Source organism: Rhincodon typus, chromosome 18, assembly GCF_021869965.1.
Source record: "Rhincodon typus isolate 14 chromosome 18, sRhiTyp1.1, whole genome shotgun sequence".
In the NCBI taxonomy this organism is placed as follows: Eukaryota; Metazoa; Chordata; class Chondrichthyes; order Orectolobiformes; family Rhincodontidae; genus Rhincodon; species Rhincodon typus.
In genome coordinates this window covers 46,902,195-46,927,194 of record NC_063349.1, presented here as the reverse complement: position 1 = coordinate 46,927,194, position 25,000 = coordinate 46,902,195, and the positions used below count along the sequence as shown (strand labels likewise).

Genomic DNA, 25,000 nt, shown 5'->3' with positions numbered 1-25,000 from the left:
CTTTCAATTTAACTCTCCAAAGACTAACTGATCCATTCCACTCCCCTCTTTTTTTTTTTTGCTGTAAGCTGGAAAAGTGATTCTGCACCTGAATTGAAAAAATTTTGGATTTAGTGGATGAATTGGATTTGTGACGTTGTCAGTTAATTTTGAAGAACTGGTCTTTTCAAGTGAAGTATGTCAGCCATTCAGGAGTTTTCTATTTCGAGCAACCTCTACCAGTACTGGTCAGTCTTTATCAAGTATAACCTGTTCCAGATGTAAATTCAAATTCTCTTTGCTGTGATTCAAGTGCTTTAGTCCCTTTTATTTTTGATCATCTGTTGCAATGGTGTCCAAACTTCCTATTGTCACCAGCTATATTGTACTTGACAATTTGTGGACAGTTTTCTGCTGCCCATCCAACTCGGCTGGAGGTTCTCCAATTAATTTGTCTTTTGCCTTCAGTGCCAGCTGGTCTCAAGATCTCAGACATGGTTTACTAATGCATTACTTTGGGCTTATTTCAATACCTAAACATGTCATGATATTACCAAGACTTCGGATGTTTTAAGTGTAGGTAAGGAGCAAGATGTGCAGCTGACACAAAAATCTGGTCCACCATATCAAGAGACTAAAGTATGTTCTTGAGCTATTTGAACTTTGTTATTCAATGTTTTAACAATTAGGTAGTTGCTCCACAAACTCTTCACAATTTAAAAATAATTGCATATGGAAACAGTGACAGGGTCAGCACTGAGTCGCTCTTCTTTTGTGGGCACTAAGTGCAAGTTTCTTGGAAGTGTATCCACCCAGCAGCATACCCAATGTTGTGCTCAATATCGCTTTGAGAAAATGAAAAAACTTGAAAGATGTGCTGTCAGCCCCTTCAAAAATTGAACATTCTTTTGGCCCATATGAGACTGGACCTTTAAGATCTTAAATGCTGGTGTTAAAAACAAGCCTGTAGTTTCAACACTGCACTGACTTTATCCACTCCAAGGTATTTATAAAACACTGAATCTGAAAGTCCTATTCCCCCCCCCCCCCCCCCCCAAGGGTTCCTAAGAACTCCAGTTTTCAGAAAAATTTTGGTTTATATAAATGTGAGGGAGAAAAGAGATGGATCTCAATTTAAGAATGAAGGTTTAAAAATTTAGTGACCAGAATGTTGACTACAGTGGCTGCATAATATTTTGATTCGATTTGGAATAATGCTTCTTTCAGCAAAATCTTAACCTTGATTCTATATTACACTTTGAGTTAGAACAACCTGCAGAAGTTACTAATTCCAAGTGCAATGTCTAATTTGCTTCAGTCATGCCTCCACTTTTCTGTGCTTCTCAGTGTCTCTTTGAATAAAAGTGTCCTAATATCTCACCTGATTTTGGTTAAATCATTTAGATGGATCAGTTCCAATGGTGGACAAATTGAGATCCATTTTCTATCTTTAGACAAATGCATGTGTTGTAGTTGTCGATATGTTGACTCTAGCCAGTGCAAAGCAGTTATGAACTGCTAAACATTGGGGCACATAATCTAGGATGGGCAGCACTAGTGCAACCCAAAAGACCTTTTTTATACATGGTAGCCAATGAATATTAATCTTGGAGGAAAACCAAAATGTTTGTTCACTTGGCTTTCTGGGTCACTCATTTTTCTGTCTGTTTCTTGGCTGCTCCCTGTAAGGGAAATCCTACGTAGTAAAATGTCCAGTTACTAAAATATTCCTTTTGGTGGCTTGTTTAAATTGAAGAGCACCTTTTTTTTGCAATGTTTGAATTGTGCCCCTAGTAGCTAAGTTATAACTCTCCAGTCTCCTATCCTTTGTACAATGTAACTACACTCTTTTTGTGGTAATTCAGATCTCCATTCAGAGGGCTTTTGAATCTGCAATGAGGAAAATTTTTTTTCTCAATTCTAGCTATTTTGCATTGACACTGAGAAACAACATTGGCTTTTCAGCCAGGTTGTTACATAATGAGATAACAAGGTGCGGAGCTGGATGAACACAGCAGGCTGAGCAGAAAGGCTGACATTTCGGGCCTAGACCCTTCATCTAGGCCTGAAACGTCAGCCTTTCTGCTCTTATGATGCTGCTTAGCCTGCTGTGTTCATCCAGCTCTGCACCTTGTTGTCTTGGATTCTCCAGCATCTGCAGTTCCTACTATCTCTGTTACATAGTGATTTGAGTCTACTGTAGTGAGAACAAGCTTTTCTCCTTTTTATCATGCAAGTTTAAAAATTTCCACTATACAAGTGGACATTTCTTTTCTGATATCTATTGCTATAGAATTGTAGAGCCATACAGCACAGAAGCACCTGTTGGTCTAACCAGTCCACGCTAAACTTAATCCCAAACTAGACTAGTCTAATCTGCCTGCTCCTGGCTCATATCCTTCTAAGTCTTTCTATTCATGTATTTATCTAAATGTCTTAATTGTTGTAATTGTGTCCACTTCCACCATTTCCTCTGGAAGTTCTTTCCTCACAAAACTCACCTTTTCTTCTGTTTCTAATTTTTAAAAAATTGCCCCTCAGTCTTTTTTTTTTAAATCTCCCTTCTCATCTTAAATGTGGCCCCAGTCTTGAAATCCCCCATCTTGGGGAGAAGATACTTACTATTAACCCTGTCTGAACCCCTCCGAATTCTGAGACACAGAATTTATTCACTGACTTGGCAACAAATTCAATGCTTTTTATTGCAATTGAGTTGGATTTGGACAAGGATGTCTATGTTTGAAAAATGTGGCAGCTTTTGTTAGAATGCTGAATAGATTAACAAGTGATTATGGGCCTGAAAGGCTTTGGTTTTAGACAGGTGATGGAGTTTTGTTTTTTCGCTCACTTGTGGGATTTGGGTGCTGCTAACTGGGCCAGCATTGTTCACCCTTGTGGTGAACTGCCTCCTTGATCCAGTAGGCCATGTGCTCTAGATAGATCCACAATGCCATATAAGAGGGAATTTTGGGATTTTGATAAGTGAAGGAATGACAGTTATATTTCCAAGTTAGTATGGTGAGTACCTTTAGGGGAACTTTTGTCTCTATGTATCTGCTGCCTCTGTCATATTGCACATGAGTCAAATGATGAAAGCTCAGGCTTTTTTAAAAATGGTTTAAGTTTCTTTGTGTACAAATGTTAACTAAATTCACACTTTCTTTTGCAGAGATTTTCAACTGAAGGATTGCATAACGAGTGAATATGGAAACAAGTCATTGGTTAAATATTGGAATTCTTAAGTAATCACGTTGGATAATATGCAGTTCCTTTACTGATCACTGTTATCTGGAGGAATCACATTTGGAATCTAGCTTGGCCGGATTACTGCAAGTTTTTTGCCACCTTTAAAGATTTTACACTAAGGATTTTCAGACATGGGTGACATGAATAATACAGTGAAGTATCTTCCAAGGAAAGCAATAGATGATCACGATGAAGGGCAGTTTGGTTGCACACTTAAAGAGCTCCGTGATCTTATGGAACTGCGATCTATAGAGGCTGTGCACAAAATAGAAGAGTGTTACGGAGATGTCGAAGGACTTTGTACAAGATTGAAAACTTCACCTGTGGAAGGTAAACTCTTGCACTCTTTTCCTGCTTCAAACAGGTTTTTTCTAATGCATATAGTTCTGAACAACTTGCAAGAAAATGTCCATTACTGGAAGAATGGTTTAAAAACTAAAGGTTGAAACTTTTTGTTCTGAAAATTACTTTACTTTTTGTTACATTTTTAAAGTCTTTAAGGTTTTGAGTAGATTAACTTGTTATACAGCTTTGGCTGTATAACCAGTATGAAGGTCTTACTAGCCCACTTTCTTAAATCTCCTCATGGGCAAAAATCCATGTTGATATTTTGAATGTCAACTTTAAAGATATAAATCATTTGCACATTGCAATCCATGAGCATGGCCTGACCAAACTTCTGATTTTTCACTGGTCTTCTGCTTTTTCATTTGGGAGTTGAGTTCCCTTCTAAGCCACTAAATATACTGACTTGGAAACATTGCCATTTGTTCAGATCACTGGGTCAAAATCCTGGAATTGCCTCCCATATGGCAATGTAGTTTAACTACAGCCTATGGACTGAGTGATTCAAGAAGGAACTTTAGCTGCTCTTGATAAGTTGGCAGCAGAGATCGGCAATAATAAATGCTGGCATTGCCACTGTCACTCAGATCCTATTTGTTTTTTTTTAAAAACCCCTCCTGTCTATCCTGTGACTCAAACTTTTTGTTTTTTTTTTTGAAGAGACAAGATTTGAAGGCAGAATGGTAGACCTTGTCGAATCTATTGAAGTTCAAATAGACAAGGTAGACTGGTTGGTAAGGCTAGATCATATGGAATACAGGGGAAGCTAGCCAATTGGATGTAACCTTTCCTTGAAGGTAGGAGGCAGGGTGGTATTAGCAAGTTGTTTTTGGGACTGGAGGCCCATGACCAGTGGAATGCTGCAAGGATTGGTGCTGGTGCACTGTGTTTCATCAGTTTACATTATTATATTTGTGAATATAGAAGATATGGTTAGTAAGCTTGCAGATAACATCAAAATTGGTGGTGTTAGTGAAGATTGAGTACAGTGGGATCTTGATCAGATGAACCAATGGGCTGAGGAGAGGCAGATGGAGTTCATTTTAAACGAGGTGAGAAGGGCAAATGAAGACTTGTACAATAAATGGTAGGCCCCTGAGCAGTGTTGCTGAACAGAGACCTTGGTGTGTAACTTTTGTAGTTCCTTGAAAGTGGAGTCACAAGTAGACTGTTTGCTATGCTTGCCTTCATCAATCAGTGCATTGGGTATAGGAGTTGGGAGGTCATGTTGCACCTGTACAGGACAATGGGGTGGCCACTGCTGGAATATTGCATTCAATCTGGTTTCCCTGCCAAAGTAAAGATGTTGTGATCCTTGAAAGCTTTCAGAAAAGATTTACAAGGATGTTGCTGGGGTTGGAAAATTCGAGCTATAGGGAGAGGTTGAATAGGCTGGAGCTATTTTCCCTGGACCTGAGGCTGAGGGGTGACCTTGTAGAGGTTTATGAAATCATGAGGGGCATAGACAGGGTGAATATCCAAGGTCTTTTCCCTGGGGTGGGGGTGTCTAAAACTAGAGGGCATAGATTTTAAGGTGAGAGGGGGAAAAGATTTAAAAGGGGCCTGAGGGGCAGCTTTTCTCACACAGGGTGATGTGAATGGAACAAACTGCCAGATGTGGTGGTGGAGGCTGGTGCAAATACCTATCCAGATGATTTTCAAATGTAAATGAAGAATACAAAGGCTTTAAAGGGATATGGGCCAAATGCTGGTAGATGGGGCTAGATTAATTTAGGCTACTTGGTTGGCATGGACAAATTGGACCAAAGGGTCTGTTTCCATGCTGCATACAGAATCCAAGATGAGGGAGGACAGAAATAGATTGCATTGCTTTCAAACTTTGTTTTTTTGATAATAGAGAACCCCCTTCAGTTTTTTTTTTTTAAAAAAATCAAATCATATGGGCCTTTGACGAGTAAATGGCAAGTGTCCTGTTTCCAGGTTGCTGTCTGTTTAGATCATGTGCTGCTGGTTGAAATTCTTAACACTCCTTTCCTTGGAGAGGGGCATGACCTCTGCTTGATGTTTATTTTGCTGTATAACATGTCTTCAGTTCAGAAGCTTGGATTAGTAAATCCCTCATGCCTGTTAAGCTTTGCTCCATGTTATGCAGCTATTGCATTGCCATTTCGTAAGAACTTTTCCCAAATAATGGATAGGGTTAATTTCTTTATCCCACAGCACATTCATAGTAAATTGCACTATGGTAGAGTTCATGCAATAGTCTCTTGTCTGTGTCACAAGACTACCCTAATGTTCATCACTACAACTTGATACATTGACTGACTGGTTCCCTGTGTCAGTGAATTAACATTACCAGAAAACGTTGTACTTGGGTACCCATTTAATCTATCTAAACTCTCAATTCAGTGAGTGGTAGTATCATAAGTTTAAATTTTTTTTTTTTTTTGAAAGATCAACTGATTTGGTTCCCACTTTAGCCGATCCTGTTGAATTAGCACCAGAGGTTTCTTCCCAATGGCTATGCAACAGCCTGTGCCTACCATGGAAATAGCAAAAATTTATTTTTCTGAAACCAGTGAGTTCTTATCTTCGTTGGAGCGTGAATAATGGACGGAGGGGTGATCTATGGTCTAAAGCCTCTCCTATTAATAATGGGGAGGGTGCAAATTGCAAGCCCCTCCCAATGAATATTTGTTTGAATCCAGTTTTGGGAAACAATAGCTGAACTCGTTTTGAAGTCTGCATACATTTCAACATTCCAAAAGTAGATTCTAATTTGGTTACACATTTCTCCATTTTAAGTAGTCTTTCAGATTTGGGTTATTAGTGTGCACTGTATCTGCCTGGTGACTTGCTCCTGGTGACTTCCCTCCAAATGGGAAATCTAGAGCCTCCCTAGGGCTCCCCAGTTTTTAATTTTATTTTTTGTTTGTTTTTGTTCAATTGCTAAAAATTCCATATGCACTAAAGCAGATCCTTTTTGGCTGAGTAGATCTTAATCAGGACATGGCATTTAGTGTTTTTCTGGGTTCTTAACTGAACATTGTATTCAGTAAAGCTGCAATGCACTGGTTATATGCTTTCTGATTGTGTAAGACAAGACATCTCTTCAACATGTTTGGTTGGATCTCCACTTTCCTGCTCCTAGATCAGTGCAAATCTTTGCAAAGGGGCTGTTTGCACCCTCCCTACGTAATTCAGTGAGTTTGAATGTTTGCTTCATGCACTTGTCTGGCTTAATGTAGGTCTAAGTGAGTTCATCTTTGATTCTGGTTACACTTGTATTCCATGTAGAAAAATGCACCATCTGTTTCCCACACCAGAAATGCTGTGGTTTTTTTTTTGCATATTATACCAAGTTTGTGTGTCTCTGCACAAATTCAAATTTTCAGAAATTTTATAGACTTCAATCTGCTCCTAACTTTTTAAATGCTCTTTTTGGCTTTTTGAAACCTATTGATTCCTTGCTGAAGTTTATAAGAGTTGTGAATCAGCAAGGTTGTTATATCCACCTCTGTCAGGGTCTACAGCACAAACAGCCCCTCCGATCCAACTTGTCCATGCTGACTAGATATCCTAAATAAATCTAGTCCTGTCTGCCAGCATTTGGCCCATACCCCTCTAAATGCTTCCTTTTCATATACCTACCCAGATGCCTTTTTAAATGTTGTAATTGTGTCAGCCACCTCCACCACTGCCTCTGCCAGCTTGTTCCACACATGCATTGCCCCTGGTGTAAAAAATGTTGCCCCTCTGGTGCCTTTTTAAATCTCTTCCCCTCCTTTTTTTAAGCCTATGCCCCCTCTAGTTTTTGGATTCTCCCATGCTGAGGAAAAGACCTTGTCTATTTACCCTATCCATGTCCCTCCTGATTGACTAAACCTCTATAGGTCACCCCTCAGCCTGCACTCCAGCGGAAAAAAGTCCTAGCCTATTCAGCAGGTCTCTATAGCTCAGACCCTCCAATCCTGGCAACATTTCTAAGTCTTTTCTGAACCCTTTCAAGTTTAACAATGTCTTTGCTATAGCTGGGAGACCAGAACTGAATACAGTATTCTAATAGAGGTTTATGTTTCTGTTATGTTATGTTTTACTGTTTCTGGGATGTAGATGAAGGCTAGAGATGTGAACCTAAGGCCACAAGTTGAGTTATCAGCAGGCTGCTTCATCCCTCTACCAATTTTCTCCTATTAAATAGGAAGTGAAGTACTTTTCTGTTTAAATTTGCAGTAAACTGCTAAATTGAACATGCACTGGTACCCTCCATACTACTTTTAATGCTTGACAGATTTGTTTTGAGGATTAATTGGGGTAAATGTGAACCAATTAATAGCTGGATTTTTAAAGCATTTGGTAAATTCTGCACTAAGGATTAGGGAAGTTTAGGGCTCATTGAGTTGAAGGAGGGGGACAATATTTTAGTGTGGATAGAGTTGATGTTTAGGAAGCAAAAAGTAGGCATAAATGGGACTAGGACTTTGGGACCACATACGGAATGTTGTACAATTTCAAAGTAATACAGACACTCCGGTATGGTACTGAAGGTGTGCAGCACGGTTGGGGGTGATCTTTCAGATGAGTGATTTTAAACAGATATTCTATCTACTCCTCTTGACCTAAGATCAAAATATTTCAAACTTGCCCAGGAAACTACAGAGAATTCCACTGTTCAATATTTGCCCTTGCAGTATCTCAAACCGATCATCTACTTGTTGTTATTGGTTGTGGGAGCTTAATCTGTACACACTGGCTGCTATATTTGCTAAATGTAAGCAACCAAACTTACTGCATTGGCTGTAAAGTTATTTCCTAAATGGGGTGGTCATGAAATGCTTGCTGAAATGTAAACCTTTTTCAGCTACTTTACTGTAGTATAAGTAGCTCATGTCAAATTTTAAGTCTATTCTGGGTCAGGAATTGACAATTTTTTCCCCTGCCCATACCCCTTTTTATACTGTTTGGAAAAAGTAGAATGCCTGCAAGTTTGCAGGCAATACATGGTATTTTTGTTTCATTTGGTGAACTGAAAAACACAGCTGTGTACCAATTGCCATTCTTATGTTTTAATTATAGAAAAACAGCATTAAGGTTTACATAATAACAAGCATGTTCAGCGGCTGTGAAAATGCTTTTTCTGTGAATGCCCTTTGTTTGAAGCCATTCACTCTTTTAGGAATGTCACTTTACTAAATGAGGGGAAATCTGCCATTTTGTCCACACTATTTAAAGTTTTTTTGCTGACAGGCTAGAGTTTTGGGGGAATGCATCGCAATTCTGATTGCCCAACCTATGTGCACAAGCAGGTGCTTGCTGGGTAACCAAAGCTGGAATCAGTGCAGATTCATTCTCCACTCAACCAAATCCCCACTCATCCCTGCCAGAATGCATGTATGTATGCATGTTTTTGATTCTCTAGCTGTAATCAAACCAGCTGACAACACATCCTTTCACCCCACTTCCTGTAAAACTCCATCCCATTCTCTCAATTCCTGTCTCTCCACCACATATATTCAGATGAGGCCAACATCGACAAGGGAGCCTCTGAAATGTCCATCTTCCTCGACTGAGGTTTCCCCAGCTCCGTGGTCGACAGGGCCTTCAACCAGGTCCGACCCATCTCCTGCACTTCTGCCCTCACCCCTTCTCTTCCCTTGCGCAACAGTGATAGGGTTCCCCATGTCCTTAACTACCATCCCACCAGATCAGGTGCCATTTCTGCCACTTCCAGCAAGATGCTGCCATCAGACACCTATTCCCCTTCCCTCCCTTGTCCAGCTTCTGCAGGGACTGTTCCCTCCAGGACACCCTCGTCCACACTTGCTTCACCCCTAACACCACCACCACCCCCCGTAACTGGCAAAGGTGCGACACCTACCCATTTTACCTCCTTCCTCCCCAGTATTCAAGGGCTGAAACATACCTTCCAGGTGAAGCAACTCTTCGCCTGCACTTGCCAGAATCTAGTCTACTGCATTCGCTGCTCAGTGTGGCCTCCTGTACATTGGGGAAATGATGCTTAGACTAGGTGACTCGCATCAACGTTCTCTCAAAGACCCTGAACTACCTGTTGCCTGCCACTTTAACACACCACCCTGTTCCCTGGTCAACATGTCTGTCTCTGGCTTGCTGCAGTGTTCTAGTGAAAGTCAACGCAAGCTATAAGAACAACACCTCACTTTCTGCTTGGGGACCCTGCAGCCCTCCGGACTCTACTGAGGTCAATAATTTTAGGGCCTAAACTCTCCATGTCCCAGACCCCCACCCAACACACCAGGCCTTGTGACCCCACAGCCTGCCGTTATATGCTACCTGTTATTAGTCGCTATAGTTCCCATTAACAACTATTCGGTCTCCCAGCCTCATCGTTATCGATTTTTGTCCAGCTGCTCTTCTCTCTTTAGGCTCTATCCTATTGTTTAATCCCCACCCCAGCTGCCACCAGTTCTGAGGAAGGGTCACCGGACCCAAAACATTCACTGTTTTTCCCTTCACAGATGCTGCCAGACCTGAGCTTTTCCAGCAACTTTGTTTTTGTTCCTGACAATATTTGTCTGGTCTGCGCAGTTCAATTTTTCATTGGATAAAGTTACTTACTAATGTGGAGGATTAACGTCTTTGAAAGTTTATGCCTCAGGGCAAGTGTTTTGAAACTTGCCATCTATCCTCACTTTGCCCAAGCAAAAGAGTGCAATTATATGTATATCCTTAAAATAACTAGAAAAGTTTGAAGGTTTGAAACTAAGCAGTACTTTAAAAGCATTTTAGAGCACTTTAAAAATATTGTACTATGATTCCTGATTTCTGCTGAGTTTTAGAGAGAGCCCCTGGTTGTTTAGATATACGGGTTGAACAACTACATTTTGAATCTAGGAAAGCATTCACTAGAATTTGATTGCATTTCCCGTGCATTTTTGGGTTTTCTAAAGTGAGTGTTCTCTGTTGCAAAACCAACATTAAGTTCAGACTAACATTGGAGTTTTGAGGCCATTTACTTTGTAAACTATTTGAAGAGCTTTTCTAATGTAGCCTAATCATGTTATCTGAACAGGAATATTTCAAATACACATCTCGTGGCTCTCAAATTTAAAGTAGAATTGAATATGTGAGCCTTGACTTTTCAGTGTCATCTGTAGCTTGGGCAGTAGGACTGTGGCTTCTGAAATGTAAAGTTATAGGTTCAGGCCCTAGTCTGGGACTTGACCACAAAACTAAGTCTGACACACCAGTGCAGTACTGAGGCAGCACATTGAGGAGCCGGAGGAACACGGCAGGCCAGGCAGCATCAGAGGAGCAGGAAAGTTGACGTTTTGGTTAGATTTCTGAAGGGTCAAACCCGAAACGTCAACTTTCCTGCTCCTTTGCCGCCTGGCCCGCTGTGTTCCTCCAGCATCTGCAGCTCTTGCTATCTCTGACAGGATTGGAGGTGCTGTCTTCTGGATAGTGTTAAAGTGATGTCCTCGGATGAATGTAAATGATCCCATTGTGCAACGTAGAGAACAGGGCTATAAATGCTTTTGAGATCTGGTACTGAAAAAAAGCTCTACATAAATGCACTTTTTTCATATGTTAATGCAAAAATGTACTGTTTTTAGTTACAAAATTGGCACATGGCAAATACTTTTTCTTTATTCATTCATGGGATGAGGGTGTCACTGGCTAAGCAGCATTTATTGCCCAGAGGGCAGTTGATTCAACCACATTGCTTTGGGTCTGGAGTCACTTGTAGGCCAGACCAGGTAAGGATGGCAGGTTCCTTCCCTGAAGTTTTTCCTCACAATCGACAATGGATTCATGGTCATCTTTAGATCCTTAATTCCAGATATTTTATTGAATTCCAATTCCACCATCTGCCGTGGTGAGATTTGAACTTGGGTCCCCATAATGTTATCTGGGTCTCTGGATTAACAGTCCAGCAATAATACCACTAGGCCACTGCCTCCCTCTAATCATCACATGCAATTACATAAATCTGTATGTGCTTTTGATCTAGGTTAGTTAACTAAATAGAATAAATGACCGCTATCAATACCCAGCTAGATTATATTTCATTTTGCATATTGATTAATTTACATGTATACAAATATGCATTTATAATCATTTAAGTAGTCTTGCAGGCATGCAGAATTTTAAGGCTTAGTACCACTACTACAACATCACTCAAACGTGCTTTTATGTAAAGTAGTTTCATCTGTTGTCATAGACAATACCGATCCCCTTTTGAAAAGCATACATAGAACAGTACAGCACAGTACAGGCCCTTTGGCCCACTGTTGTGCCGACCCATTATCCTACTAAGATCAATCTACCCTGCATACCCTACACTTTACTATCCTCCATATGCCTATGTTGCTTAAAAGTCTCAAGTATCTGACTCCACTACCACTGCCGGCAGTGCATTCCACGCGCCCATCACTCTGAAGAACCTACCACTGACATCTCCCCTATACCTTCCTCCAATCACCTTAAAATTATGTCCCCTCGTAAGTCATTTCCACCCTGAGAAAAAGTCTCTGGCCATTCACTGTCTATGCCCTATCAAGTCCCCTCTCATCCTCCTTTTTTCTAATGAATAAAGCCCTAGCTCCCTCAACTTTTCCTCATAAGACCTGCCCTCCAGTCCAGGCAGCATCCTGGTAAATCTCCTCTGCACCCTCTCTAAAGCTTCCACATCCTTCCTATAATGAGGTGACCAGAACTGAACGCAATATTCCAAGTGTGGTCTAACCAGAGTCTTGTACAGCTGCGGCATAACCTCGTGGCTCTTAAACGCAATCCCCCTGCCAATGAAAGCCAACACACCATACATCTTCTTTGCAACCCTATCAACTTGGTTCGCAACTTTGAGGGATCTATGGACGTGGACCCCAAGATCCCTCTGTTCCTCCACACTGCTGAGAATCCTGCCGTTAACCTTGTATTCTGCAGTCAAATTCAACCTTCCAAAATGAATTCAAGCTAGTGTTATGGACCAGACCCCACACCCCTCAAAATATATTAAGGTAGCCTATACCCAATCTTTTTTCTCTTTTTAAGACCAATGTAAAGTGCTGTGTTCTAGATGCAATGCAACTGGTCAAACTACTCCTAAGCAAAACACAATTCAGTTAAACAGTAGTGAAAATGCAACCCAAGAGAGCAATTTCAAATAACCTAACTATTGGAAAAAGTAAGAATACACTAATTATTACTAATCAACTGTTCCAATATAGTAACATCCCATAAACACCCTTTGGCAAAAAGATAACATGCAATCTAACAGCCTAGGAAGAGAACACCCAGCTTTTAGCTGTAATTGAAGTGCTTCTATTACTACAACTATTAAACAAACCAGGACAAAATAACATGCTAAGGCCATGGCATTGTTGCACCACTTTCACTCCACAGGTGACCACTCCCCCACCCTGATATGACCCAATAATATACAAAGATAGCTTCATGTTTAAATAGTACACTGCAGCACATCTACGTTACATAGATACATAGTGAATGTTTATATGGTTAGGAGTCGGTCAGTCTGTCTATTTATGCCACTGACGCCTCCATCTTTCTTTGTCATGGCTTTGATAACGTGGCAATTGTGTTATTCCATCCTGCCACATGTATAGTTTTCAAATTGAATGGTTGCAATAAGCTCCATCTAAACAGGAATTTGTCTTTAAATTTCTCCCAAACTTTTTAAGGGGTTATGATCAGTATACGCAAGTGTCTCGGACACATTACAACGTTAATGTTTATATTGCCAGTAACTGCAACACCAGGCTCAAGATTTCTTTCTCTATCGTGGAATATTTGTTGATCCTTGAATTTTCTGGAAAAATACCCAATAGGTCTTTCTATCTTCTCCTCGTCCTGTAAGAGTACAGCACCAATACCCACATCACTTGAATTGATAGCTACTTTGAATGACTTTGCATCATTAGAAGTGGTTAACACAGCCTTCAGGCTCATGCCTTCTGATAGTCCTCTGTCCACTGAAATTTTCTGCACTTCAAGTCAGTCAGGAGCAACCACACTGCTAAAATTTGGTATGAACTTCTAAGTAAAAATCACTCAATTCCGAGAATAGTAGCACTAACCTCCTTTTTGGTATGGGAAAACTCCCCAATAACCTTTTTGTTTTCACATGTGTCCATGTCCAATAACATGGCCCAGGAACATGACCTGGTCTTTTGCAAACTTGCTCTTAGCTAGGTTTATCACCAAGCCTGCCTGCCAAAGTTGATCGAATAATTCAGATAGGTGCTGCAAATGTTCCTTTCATGTGCCTAAAAATCACCAGGTTGTCTGTGTACACCACACAAATGGGTAATCCAGAAATGACTTTATTGGTTAGTCTTTGAAATGTCACTACCATTTGGCATGAAAAATGTTTGACTTCAAATTGTACAGTCTATTTTGGTGTCTCAAGCCAAAATTATCTTGTGCATGAAGGTACCTGGCAGAATCCTCCCAAGTCCAACTTAAATATATGTTGCTTGTAATACAGTCTTCCAAACATGGAGTAGGATATGATTTGTGTTTTGTAACTGTATTGACTTTGCAATAATCAACACAGTTGTTGAGTACCATCTGGTTTTGGCACCATTGACTATGGGTGAACTCCTGTTGCTGTAGTTCACTTCGGTTATGTTGTCTTTGAGCATGCGTTTGGTCTCTATTTGAACCTGTGCCAACTTTTGAGGGTCTAGTCTATAAGGATATATTGCTTAATTGGTACAGCATTTCCTATAGCTATATTGTGCATAATTAGATTAGTAGAACTAATTAGATTAAGAACTTCCTCACTGTCCAACTTAATTTGAGGAATGTCCAGTTCAGATGATTCTGAATTTGGTTCTTCACTGTAACCAGTAGCATTTTCCTTTTTTGTTTTCCTCTCCTTTCAAAATACTTTTTCAGCATATTCGCATGACAGATTTCTTTCTATCTGGTATTCTTATGAAATAATTCGCCTCCCTCCAATCTCCTTTCGATTTGGTCCACAAGTTTACTTTTAAAGGTTCACCTACGACTGGAAGTAACACTAACTTTCTCTCCACTAGCAAAAATTGTGTTTTTTTTTTAAAATTCTCTTATGCTTCCTGTTTCATCATGTGCTGTGCTAATTTTAAATGCTGTCTAGCCAACTCTCCGACACTGTCAAATCTTAGGGAAAGATTAAATACAGCTCAAATGTGTGGCATCTGAGCTCTGACTCACCAATTACTCAACTGATTTTCAGTGGTCCTCTTGCCACATGCCCAAAAACTAATTCAGAAAGACTGAATTTGGTGCAACCCTAATTGCAAAAAGTACAAATGGAATTCTTTCATCCCAATCATCTGGATAGTCTTATTATAAGCTCTCAACACGGTCTTTAAAGTTTGCCACTGTTATAATGTTCCCTGTGATTCTGGATATATGCAGTGGATTTGAATTGTTTTATACCTAAGCTATCTACCACTTCCCTGAATTTTTTTGATGTACAATCGGATCAAAAGTTAGATTTTTCTGTGGGTAGTCCATATCTAGTGATAAATTTGAGTAACTCTTCTACAATTCTCTTTAGCCATGATCTTGCATAATAGAGTGCCATCTGGAAATCTAGTAGACTTATCCCCTATGGTCAGCAAGTACCAATTCCCACAGCTTGTGGCTTTGTGACCTTGTTATTGCAGTCAGGAAAAATCCCAGGATATACCTGTAAGACCCCAGTTACCTGATGTTCCACCGGCTTTTCAACCACAGGAGGGATCACTCCCTCTTGTGGTCCAGCTAATCGTTAACACGGACAAATTGTATTCCTGCAGCCGAGAGTTTTTCCAGTACTCTACCGCCATTTCTCTACTTGTCACCGGACACTCCGACTTCCATTTATATAATGGAGCACTTGTCATCTCACCACGAATCCCACATTACCACTTCTGGCAATAGTCCTTCTGAATTGCATGTATCTTATCTCTCCATAAAGACAGAGATGCTCTCGTATCTCAATTTTAATTTCTTTATCTTTTCTTGCTGGTGTACACAAGTTAACTTTACCCTCACAAGAAAATCCGAGGAGACTTGGACCTTTCCTTCTCAATCAACCCCTAATCAGGTTGTGCATTCTAGTGCAGCTTTTTAGCTTCTACAGTCTTTTCCTTCTCTTCAAAACTCAGTGGCTTATCCAGTTTTCCTACGTCTGTCTTCCTGTGCCTTTACTAAACCACTCATACTGTAACTGCATGTGGCCAACTTTATTGCTGTGAAAACACCTGAGCTTTTTTACTTCTCTCTTCTCTTCTCCGCGCGCCCCCGCCCCCCCAAAAACCAAACCATTGAGTTTCCTTTGTTTACTTTATGGTAGGATTATCTTATCTTTATTTTCAATGAGATTTCCTTTTCCCTAACCATCTGAGGATTTCTATCCCCAATTTCTAACCTTCACAGACTGATGTCAGAAGCCAAACTTTGAGTTGGTTCACAAATCATTGGCCATTTCAGCTGCTGATCTTGCAGTTTTAACCCTCTGCTCTTCAACAGGAGAGTTCTCACTACTTCAGAATGAATTTTTGGACTCCAAAATCATCTCAAGGTCATCCTATGTTTGATTTATTTTCAATGTCCTTTCTAAGTTGACTTTCCTCTCTAATTCCTCCTTTTTTATTCTTTTTCCTCTGCTAGGGCTATTTTCTTTCTTTTGCCTCTTTTTAATGGTAATTCAAATTGTTTCATTTTATGTTTAAGCAGCTTCATTTGCAATTGAATACTTGTTTCCAAAGATACCAATGGCATTTGTAGGCAATCGTAAATGTGGAGCTATTGCAGCAATTACCTCCCCTTGTGCAGACAAAGGCAATCTGAACTGCAGCTGGTTAGCTAATTCCGACAGCTTTGCCTTGCTGACTTTCAGTAAAACTCCCATAGTGAGTTCTTCCACCTCCCCAGAAAACTTTTTAGTGACTGAGGGCCATTTAGCACGCAAGGCATAGACTCTACACCAATTGATTTCAACACCCAAAACGAAAGACACTAACACCTACCGCTTGCTGCGTTTGTAGTAATCTTAAACCCAACCTGGAATTAGAGATTTTGATCTTGACGAGCCCCTAATTTGTTATGGACCAGACCACACCACCCCCTCAATATTATAAGGTAGTCTAAACCCTACTTTTTTCTTATAGCAAATGTAAAGTGCCATGTTCCAGATGCAATGCAACTGGTCAAACTACTCATCATTAAGCAAAAAACATTTTGCTTAAACACTAATTAAAATACAACCAAAGAGGAATTTTTAAAGCTTAGCTATTGGAAAACTTAATAGATACAGTAACTATTATTAATAAACTTCCAATATGTAACATCCCATAAACACACCCTTTGGCAAAAGGACAAGTTCAGGAAAAACAGATTTTGTCTCGCATGCAATCTAGCAGCCTAGGAAGAAAGCTCCCAGCTTTTGACTGTAATTGAGGGGGGAAAAATAGCTTCCACTTTAAGCCCACAACAGCAACTACTTAAATCTAAACCTAAAAACTAAAACCTAGAAACCCTGGTCTGAGCTGGCCACACCCATCCAGGCTGCTTCTATTGTTCCAACTTTTTTAAAAAAAAAACTCAAGACCTCAAGCTGTTTATTATACTGGTTTTAGTAGACTGCTCTCTACTTCTGCTATACAACTTCTCCAAAAAAAAAAGGACGAAATAACCTCTTAAAGCCTCTATCGGGTGAATTGGATGTTTTGGTCCAGTCTAAAAAGCAAGGCTTCCCTTACCTCACTTTCCAAGGTGGAAAACAGACAAAATTGCTGGAATTTCATGGTTCAACCATGAAGCAACATTGGGGTTTTTAATGCACCTAACCAAATAAATCACTTTAATAAAAGCATGTCTTCACCATTCTGGCTTCAATCCAATGTTAAACCCATTTTTCAACTTGAAATTAGTTTGAATATGCTGTACCAGGTCTCTTACCTAAACACTGGCTTCTACCAGTTGTTTCCCTTGCTAATTTGGCAACAACACTTCTTGAGGGTACTTTTATGTACATTAAGTTCTAGCAATTTCAGAAAATGGCTTTTCTAACTTTTACCTATCTCAGTTCAGAAGTGCAGTCCATTTATTGAACAGCCCACTGTTTCCATTGGGTTCCAGTATCCCTGGTTTGTTCCGTAGTAACTTTGAACAGTGTCTCTAGGCACTTTGCTTAAAATCTGGAGAGTTCCTTGACATTACCACCAGTAATAGTCTGTTCCAATGATTCTTTCCTCTGTCCATGCCAGGACTAATCTCCTGGAATATTTGGCTGCATCTCCTCTCCTGCTAGAAACAGCCATACTTGTGCATCAGTCTGTGGTAGCTCAAATGGGGAATGAATACATAACAATACTTTGGATTTACTACCTTGACTGAGCATTACAAACTTTTAAAATTTCCAATAGTTTCCAATTTGTGGCTCTGCTTAGCACTCTTGTCTCACAGCATCAGGCATCGAAGTTCATTTCTACCCTCTGGCAACTGTCTGTATGGGGGTTGCATGTTCTCCTTGTCTGTAAGTTTCCTTTGGGTGCTCTGGTTTTCTCTCCATAACCCAAAGATGTGTGGGTTAGGTGGGCTGGCCATGCGCAATTGCTCAGTGTCTAAAGATGTGCAGACAAGGATTAGCCATGGGAAATGGAAGGTTACAGGGATAGGGTAGGGAGGGTGGGTGGGTCTGGGCAGATCCTATTCAGAAGTTAGTATGGACTCAATGGGCCAAATGGCTGCTTCCAAATACAGTAGGAATTCTGATTCCGAAAATTATGTAGTACTAGAGCATTCTGCATCAAAATTCTATTTAAAAATGGAGAATTTCCATAAATTGGAAAAGGTACTATAAGTATCAAAGTTCATTTCATTTATTCCTGATTGGAACAGCATTCAATTTGCATTTGGGTTATGTAATTTCACCATGAATCTTTCCCCAATCATCTTTGCCCTTTTTGCTATCTGGGGCAAACAGCTTTCACTTTTAATTGTGGTAACAGCTTAATAGTGTGCACAGCAGGACCAATATAGCTAATGGACTACCCATGATGCTATTGCATAAACCTATACAGAATCCACTTCATTTTTCATTTATCTTAACAGAAATTTCAGGAAATCGGGTCAAAAATCCTGTTACCTGGATGCCTTGATTCCAAAGCAGTCCAATCCTGAACTGCACCTGAAAATTTAAGGTAGCTAAAGAAGACCATAAAGATGTAGGAGCAGAAATAGACCATTCAGCTCACTGAATCTGCTATGCCATTTAATGATATCATGGATGATCTGATGATCCTCTACCCCTTTCCTGCCTTTCCTTAACCCTTTCTCCCCCTACAGATGAAAAATCTATCTTTTTATTATACTTAACACCAGCCTTGACAACTGTCTAAGAATTGCACAGGTTTACTACTTTCTGGAATTAAAAAATACTTCATCCTTCTAAACATGCAACCCTTTATTCTGATTTGTCCTGGTCCTAGACTCCAATATAAGAGGAAACAACCTTTCCACACTTACCCGGTCAAATCCATTTAGAATCTTGTGTGCTTCAAAAAGGTTACCTTTCATTCTTAATTCCAATGAGTATAGACCCAACCTACTGAACCCCTCATCAGACAGTCCCTCCATACCCAGTATCAGCCTAGTGAACTGCCTTTGGACTGCCTCCAATGCCAATATATTTTCCTTGGGAAAGGGGCCCAGAATTGTTCAGTATTCCAACTTTGGTCTGACTAGTGATTTTGCAGTTTTCGCAAGACTTCCATGCTTTTATACTCCACTCCTTTTGAAATAATTAAGGCTAAAATTCCACTTGCCTATTACCTGTTGAACTAGGATGCTAGTTTATTTTTGGTGATTCCTGATCAAGGATTTCCAAAACCTTGTGCAGCATGACAGCTCGGCAATTGGCACTGAGGCAGCAATGCTAGGGACCTGGGTTTGATTCCAGCCTTGGGTGACTGCCAGTGTGGGGTTTGCATGTTCTCCCTATGTCTGGGTTTCCACAAGCACTCCAGTTTCCTCCTCCAGTCCAAGGACAAGCAGGCTAGGTGGATTAGCCATGGTAAATGGTGGGATTACAGGGAGAGGGTGGGGGTGCTGGGTCTGGATGGAATGCTGTTGGAGGGATCAGTGCAGACTTCTTTCTACCGAAGGGATTCTGGGATTCTATAAATCCCCCTTGTTCTATTGCCTTCTGCTCCTCTTGCCAAAGTTCATCAACCTCATTTCCCCCTGCATTATGTTCCATCTGTCAAGTTTTAGTCCACTCACTTAACCTGTCTATATTCCTGTGCAGACTGTCATCCTTAGCACTTGCCTCCCCACTATTTTTGTCATCCGTAATCCTCATCACAGTCATCAATACGTACTGTAAGGGGATCAGTTAGCTCATTTCGTTGGATAGTCAATTTATAGTGCAGAATGATGCCACCAGCTGGATTTGCCATTAAAGGATGACTCCATCTCTCCCCTCATGAGGTCTGGTTTTTCTCAGGTTAAATCACCACCTATAGTCCAATGGGCTTATGGACGCTACCATTTTATATGTTGTAAATAAATTATGGCCCCCGCACTGCTTCCTGTGGCACTTAATTCACTCAAAGCTGAGCACATCACTGGCCAGGCCAGCATTCATTGCCCATCCCTAATTTCCCAGAGGGCGGTTGAGAGTCACCCACATTGCTGTGGGTCTGGAGTCACATGTAGGCCAGACCAGGTAAGGATGGCAGTTTCCTTCCCACCTATGGACACTAGTGAACCAGATGGATTTTTCTAACATTTGACAGTGGAGTTATGGTCATTTAGACTTTTTTTATTCCAGTTTTTTAATTGAAATTTCACTATCTGCTGGAGCAGGATTCAAACTCATGTCTCCAGGACGTTACCTGGGTCTTGATTTAATAATTCAAAAAGACTATCACTAGTCCATCCTGAAGTGGTCCCTTAATCCAACTAAAAACCAGAAGGACTGCTGGTGCTGTAAATCAAACATTGCTGGAAAATCTGAGCAGGTCTGGCAGCACCTGTGGAGAGAAATCAGTTAACGTTTCAAGCCAAATGACCCTTCCTCAGGATTTACGGTAGCTAAGAAATGTCTCCCTATATGCAGAAGATAGTGAGTAAGTAGTAAATGATAAGTGGGGGTAGCCCAAAAGAGAAGAACAGTTGGGCAGACTTGGTGAGTAATGATCTGGTTAGGAGGGTGAATAGAAATTAATGGGGACTGTTAGTGGCCAGCAGTGGGTAGTATGTAAAAAGCAGACTGATAAGGCCTGGTGTGTGGCATTTGGAGTAAGGATGTGGGAGAGCTCAAGCCCTAAGTTGTTAAACTTAAGTCCAGAAGGCTGCAGGGTGCTCAAATGGAAAATGAGGTGCTGTTCTTCTGGCTTGCGCTGAGCTTTGCTGGAGCACTGCAGCCAACTTGAGACAAATATTTGCCAGGGAACAGGGGTGGTGTGTTGAAGTGTCAGGCAACTGGAAGCTCTGGATCTTCTGTAGACAGAACATAGGTGTTCTGCAAAATGTTCACCCAGTCTAGGCTTTTTTCCCCCAACGTAGAGAATGACTGGACTTCATGCAATCTGTGAGCAGCAAATGCAGTAGACTAATGTGGTAAAGTGCTGAGGCTGGAGGAAGTAAATGGACAAGTGTCAACCCTTCTGCGGTTGCGGGGGAGGGTGCCATGAGGCTGTGGAGGTTGGGAGAATAGTGTTGGGAGTGAAGGAAGAGTGGGTCAGGGTGTCCTTGAGGGAGCAGTCTCTGCAGAAGGCTGACGAGGGAAAGGGAAATGTCTGGTTGTGGCATCTCGCTGCAGGTGGTGGAAATGGCAACTAATGATTCTTGATTTGTGGTTGGTGGTGGGATGGTAGGTGAGGACAAGGGGGGGGAACCCTTTTGCAGGAGGGAGGAAGGGTGAGGGCTGAAGTGCAGGAGTTGGATTGGACCTAGCTGAGGGCACTGTCAACCGTGCTGGAGAATCCTTCCTTGAGGAAGGAGGTGGACATTTTGGAGGCTCCCAGCCGGGTCCAACCCTTCTCGTGCACTTTGGCCCTCACCCTTTCTCTTCCCTCCCACGACAGTGATAAGCACCTCCTTGTCCTCACCTACCCTCTCGTCCATCTCCTCTTCTGTTTGGGCTTTATCCCCACCTATCACTTACTCCTCACACCCTTCTCCCCTGCACATAAACCAATATTTCCTAGCTACCACCAGCTCTGAGGAAGAGTCATTTGACCCAAAGCATTAACTGATTTATCACCACAGATATTGCCAGACCTGAGCTTTGCCAGCAATTTCTGCCCAAGTCCCAACTCTGTTAACTAATCCTCTATCCACGCTAACTTGCTTCTGGCAACGCTGTGGGCTCTTAAGTAGCCTATTGTGGTTCCTTCAGAAATGCCTCCTGAAAATCTAAAGATATTATATCCACAGCTTCCCCTTTTTATCGATTCTGCTTGGTGCCACCTCAAAGAATTCTAGTAAATTTGTTAATCGTGATTTTTTTTCCTTCGTGAAGCCATGCTGATTCTGCTTGACCATATTGTGTATTTCTAAATGCTATGCTACTACATCCTTGTAGATAAACAATTTCTTGAAAGATGTCATACTAACTGGCCTATAATCTGTTCTTTGGGTCACTTTTTTTTTCTTAGTGTTGTATGAGCAGTTCACCAATCCTCTAGAACTTTTTCAAATTTTGAGGATTCTTGAATATTACCACTAGTGCACCCACTATCTCTATAGTTTCCTTTCATTCATGGGATGTCAACATTACTGACCGGGCCAGCGTATATTACCTGTTTCTCCTTGCACTTGAAAGTGGCCATCAATCTTTAGCCCCAGTAGTTACCCTAACACTAACTTATTTTTCTAATGATGGTCATTGTATTTATTTCTTCTCTTCCTTTTTGCCCTATGATTTAGTAATTTTGGCATGCTATTAATGCTGCCTTCTCTAAAGACTGATGTAAAGTATTTCTTTACAATTCCTTTGCCGTTTTCTGGTTCTCTAAGCAGCTTATTCACTTAAGTTTCTTTAAAAAAAGAGAGAAAAGCTTTTGTAGTCATTTTGTTAGTTGAAAGTCTACCCTCAAAGCTGTTTGTTTGTTTTTTTTTTCATTTTTCCCAATCCTCTAGTTTACCACTTTTTTGTCACATTGTCATAGATCTACAACAGAGGAAAAACCCCCTTTGGCCCATGTCTGCAGTGATCAAAAAACAATTGCCCATCTATTCCAATCCTGTTTTTCCAGCACTTAGCCTATAACCTTGATGTTGTAAGTGTGCATCTAAATACTCAAACGTTGTAAGGGTTTCTGCCTCTGCCATGTTTTTAAAAACAGGCAGAGTTTCCCACTATGTTCTGAAAAAGGCTCTTTATATTTCCTCCAACCTCTTCTTTAAATCAGTGCCTCTTTGTCACTTCCCCCTCTACCAAGGGGAAAAGTTTCTTCATGTCTAGCCTTTCTGTGCCCTTCATAATTTTTATGCATCTTAATAATGCCCCCTTTTCAATCCCCTCTTCTCTAGGGAAACTAACCTCACTCTGTCTTATCTCTCTCCGTAGCTGAAACATTCTAGTCCAGGTAACATCCTGGTCAGTCTCCTGCACCTTTTGCAGTGCTATCTCATCCCTTCCATAAAGTAGATTCTAGAGCACTCTGTACTCTAAACGTAGCCTGACCAACTTTTTGTACAATTCCAGCATGACATCCTTGATGTAAAACTGTCGTGACATAAAATAAAATACCGTGTGCCCTTTATAAGAGACCAGTGTACGTGTTCACCAAGGTCCCACTGTTTTGTGCTTCTCAGTGACCTACCATTCACTATATAATTCCCTTACCTCGTTTGTCCTGCCCAAGTGCATCAGCCTGTCTATATCCTCATGTTCCTCTTTTAATTTTCTGCCATCCTTATTAACGTTGGCTGATGTATCTTCCTTTGTGCCAGAACTATTTTCTTAAACATCTGCCATTTTTTCTTAACTGTATTGCTATTAAACTCCTTTTCCAACCCATTTGTCAGCTGTACTCTTGTTTGTAATTACCCATGTTTAGGTTTAGCACAGTTGTTTCTGACCCAAGTTCTTCCCCCTCTGCCATATTATGGTCACTGTTTCCAAGCTGAACTTTTATTGACATTTTATTAAACTTGCCTCATAACACATGACCAGATTCAAAATAGCCTAATCCTTGGTTGGATCCCCAAGATTCTAGGAAACTTTCCTGAAAACACTAATTCTTTCTCATGGTTACCTCTGCCATTCTGACTACTATAATCTGAGTGAAGATGCAAGTCACCCATGGTATATTGCTGTATAACTTCTTTTTTTAATGAGTATTTAAGTTTCACTTGATTTCATGATTAGAAGGATTTCTGGTGCTAATATGAACCTCTGAGTTTAGAGGAAAATATTGAGTGGAGCACAAGCTCCCTTTTTAATAGATGATTCAGCTCTTGCTTCTGATAATGTTAAGGTGGTAGAGGCCCTCTCAATTTCTTCTGTCCATGCCAAAAAGTTATTTCTTTTTCTTCTATATGATTACCTGCTGTCCATATTCAAAAATAAAATGCAAAATTTTCTTTGCGCTTTCAGGACAACTGGATGACTCAAAGCTAAAATCCAAATTCCGGTAATAAGGAAGACTAGTTGGATGTTGGCCTTCAAAAGGAATGGGATATAAAAGGTCAGGTTGCCAAAACTATACAAGGCACTAGTCAGACCACAACAGGGTTACTATAAACTGTTTTGGGTCCCATTCCTAGGGAAGGATGTACTGCCTTTTGGATGCAGTCCAGAGAAGGTTCATTTAAGCTGATTACAGGTATGGAGGGACTCTCTTGGAAGGAGACATTCAGTATGTTGGTCCTATACTTGAAATAAAGAAGAATGAGTGGTGATCTTCTTGAAACAGTCAAGATTCTTAGACTTAAGGTAGACATGGAAAGATTAATTTTCCCTTGAGAGGCTAGGACCAGAGGGCATAATTTGGAATAAGGGATCTCTACTTAAGACTGAGGAATTTCTTCTAAGTAGTGTATCTGTCTCATACATTAAAGCAGAGGGCTTTTGAGGCTGCCTGACTAAGTGTATTCAAGGCTGCAATGGACAATTTTTTTTTTCCAGCGAGGGAATGAACGGTTGTGGGGCAAAAGCAAAAAAAAAAGTTGAGGATTATCAGAACAATTATGATCTCATTGATGACACAGATTTAACGGGCTAAATGGCCTACATTTGCCACTTATGGATGTCTCAAGCACTTCAGTGAAAGAAACTGTCCTTTTGGTCATTACCATTTCTGTCCTAAATTAGTTTGGGACAATCTAAACCATGCAATGATGCAGATTCCGATGTTACAAGTTCTGTTGCTTCTACTGGAATTGAATTACATAATATTGTTTGATATAAACTTGTTCAATATAACTTGAAAGCTGAGAAAGTTGCTTTGAATCTCCTCTGGCTCTAGTAACTGGT

General features: G+C 40.6%; 2 protein-coding genes across 7 annotated transcripts in view; one reads left to right on the top strand and one right to left on the bottom strand.

Moving 5' to 3' along the window:
* Positions 1-25,000, bottom strand: part of poc1b (POC1 centriolar protein B) — a 122,426-nt gene that overhangs the window by 92,439 nt on the left and 4,987 nt on the right. The window lies entirely within an intron of this gene.
* Positions 3,150-24,214, top strand: LOC125485348 (plasma membrane calcium-transporting ATPase 1-like). Its single transcript, XM_048607689.1, has 2 exons — positions 3,150-3,555; positions 24,122-24,214. The coding sequence occupies exons 1-2, from the start codon at positions 3,357-3,359 to the stop codon at positions 24,160-24,162; spliced, it is 240 nt and encodes a 79-aa protein (XP_048463646.1). The 5' UTR covers positions 3,150-3,356; the 3' UTR covers positions 24,163-24,214.

Excerpts from the sequence above, each read along its gene's own strand:
- LOC125485348 (XM_048607689.1), top strand. The coding sequence starts at position 3,357 with ATGGGTGACATGAATAATACAGTGAAGTATCTTCCAAGGAAAGCAATA. Across the intron at positions 3,556-24,121 it reads GAAAACTTCACCTGTGGAAG|GACAACTGGATGACTCAAAG; the intron begins GTAAACTCTTGC and ends TTGCGCTTTCAG.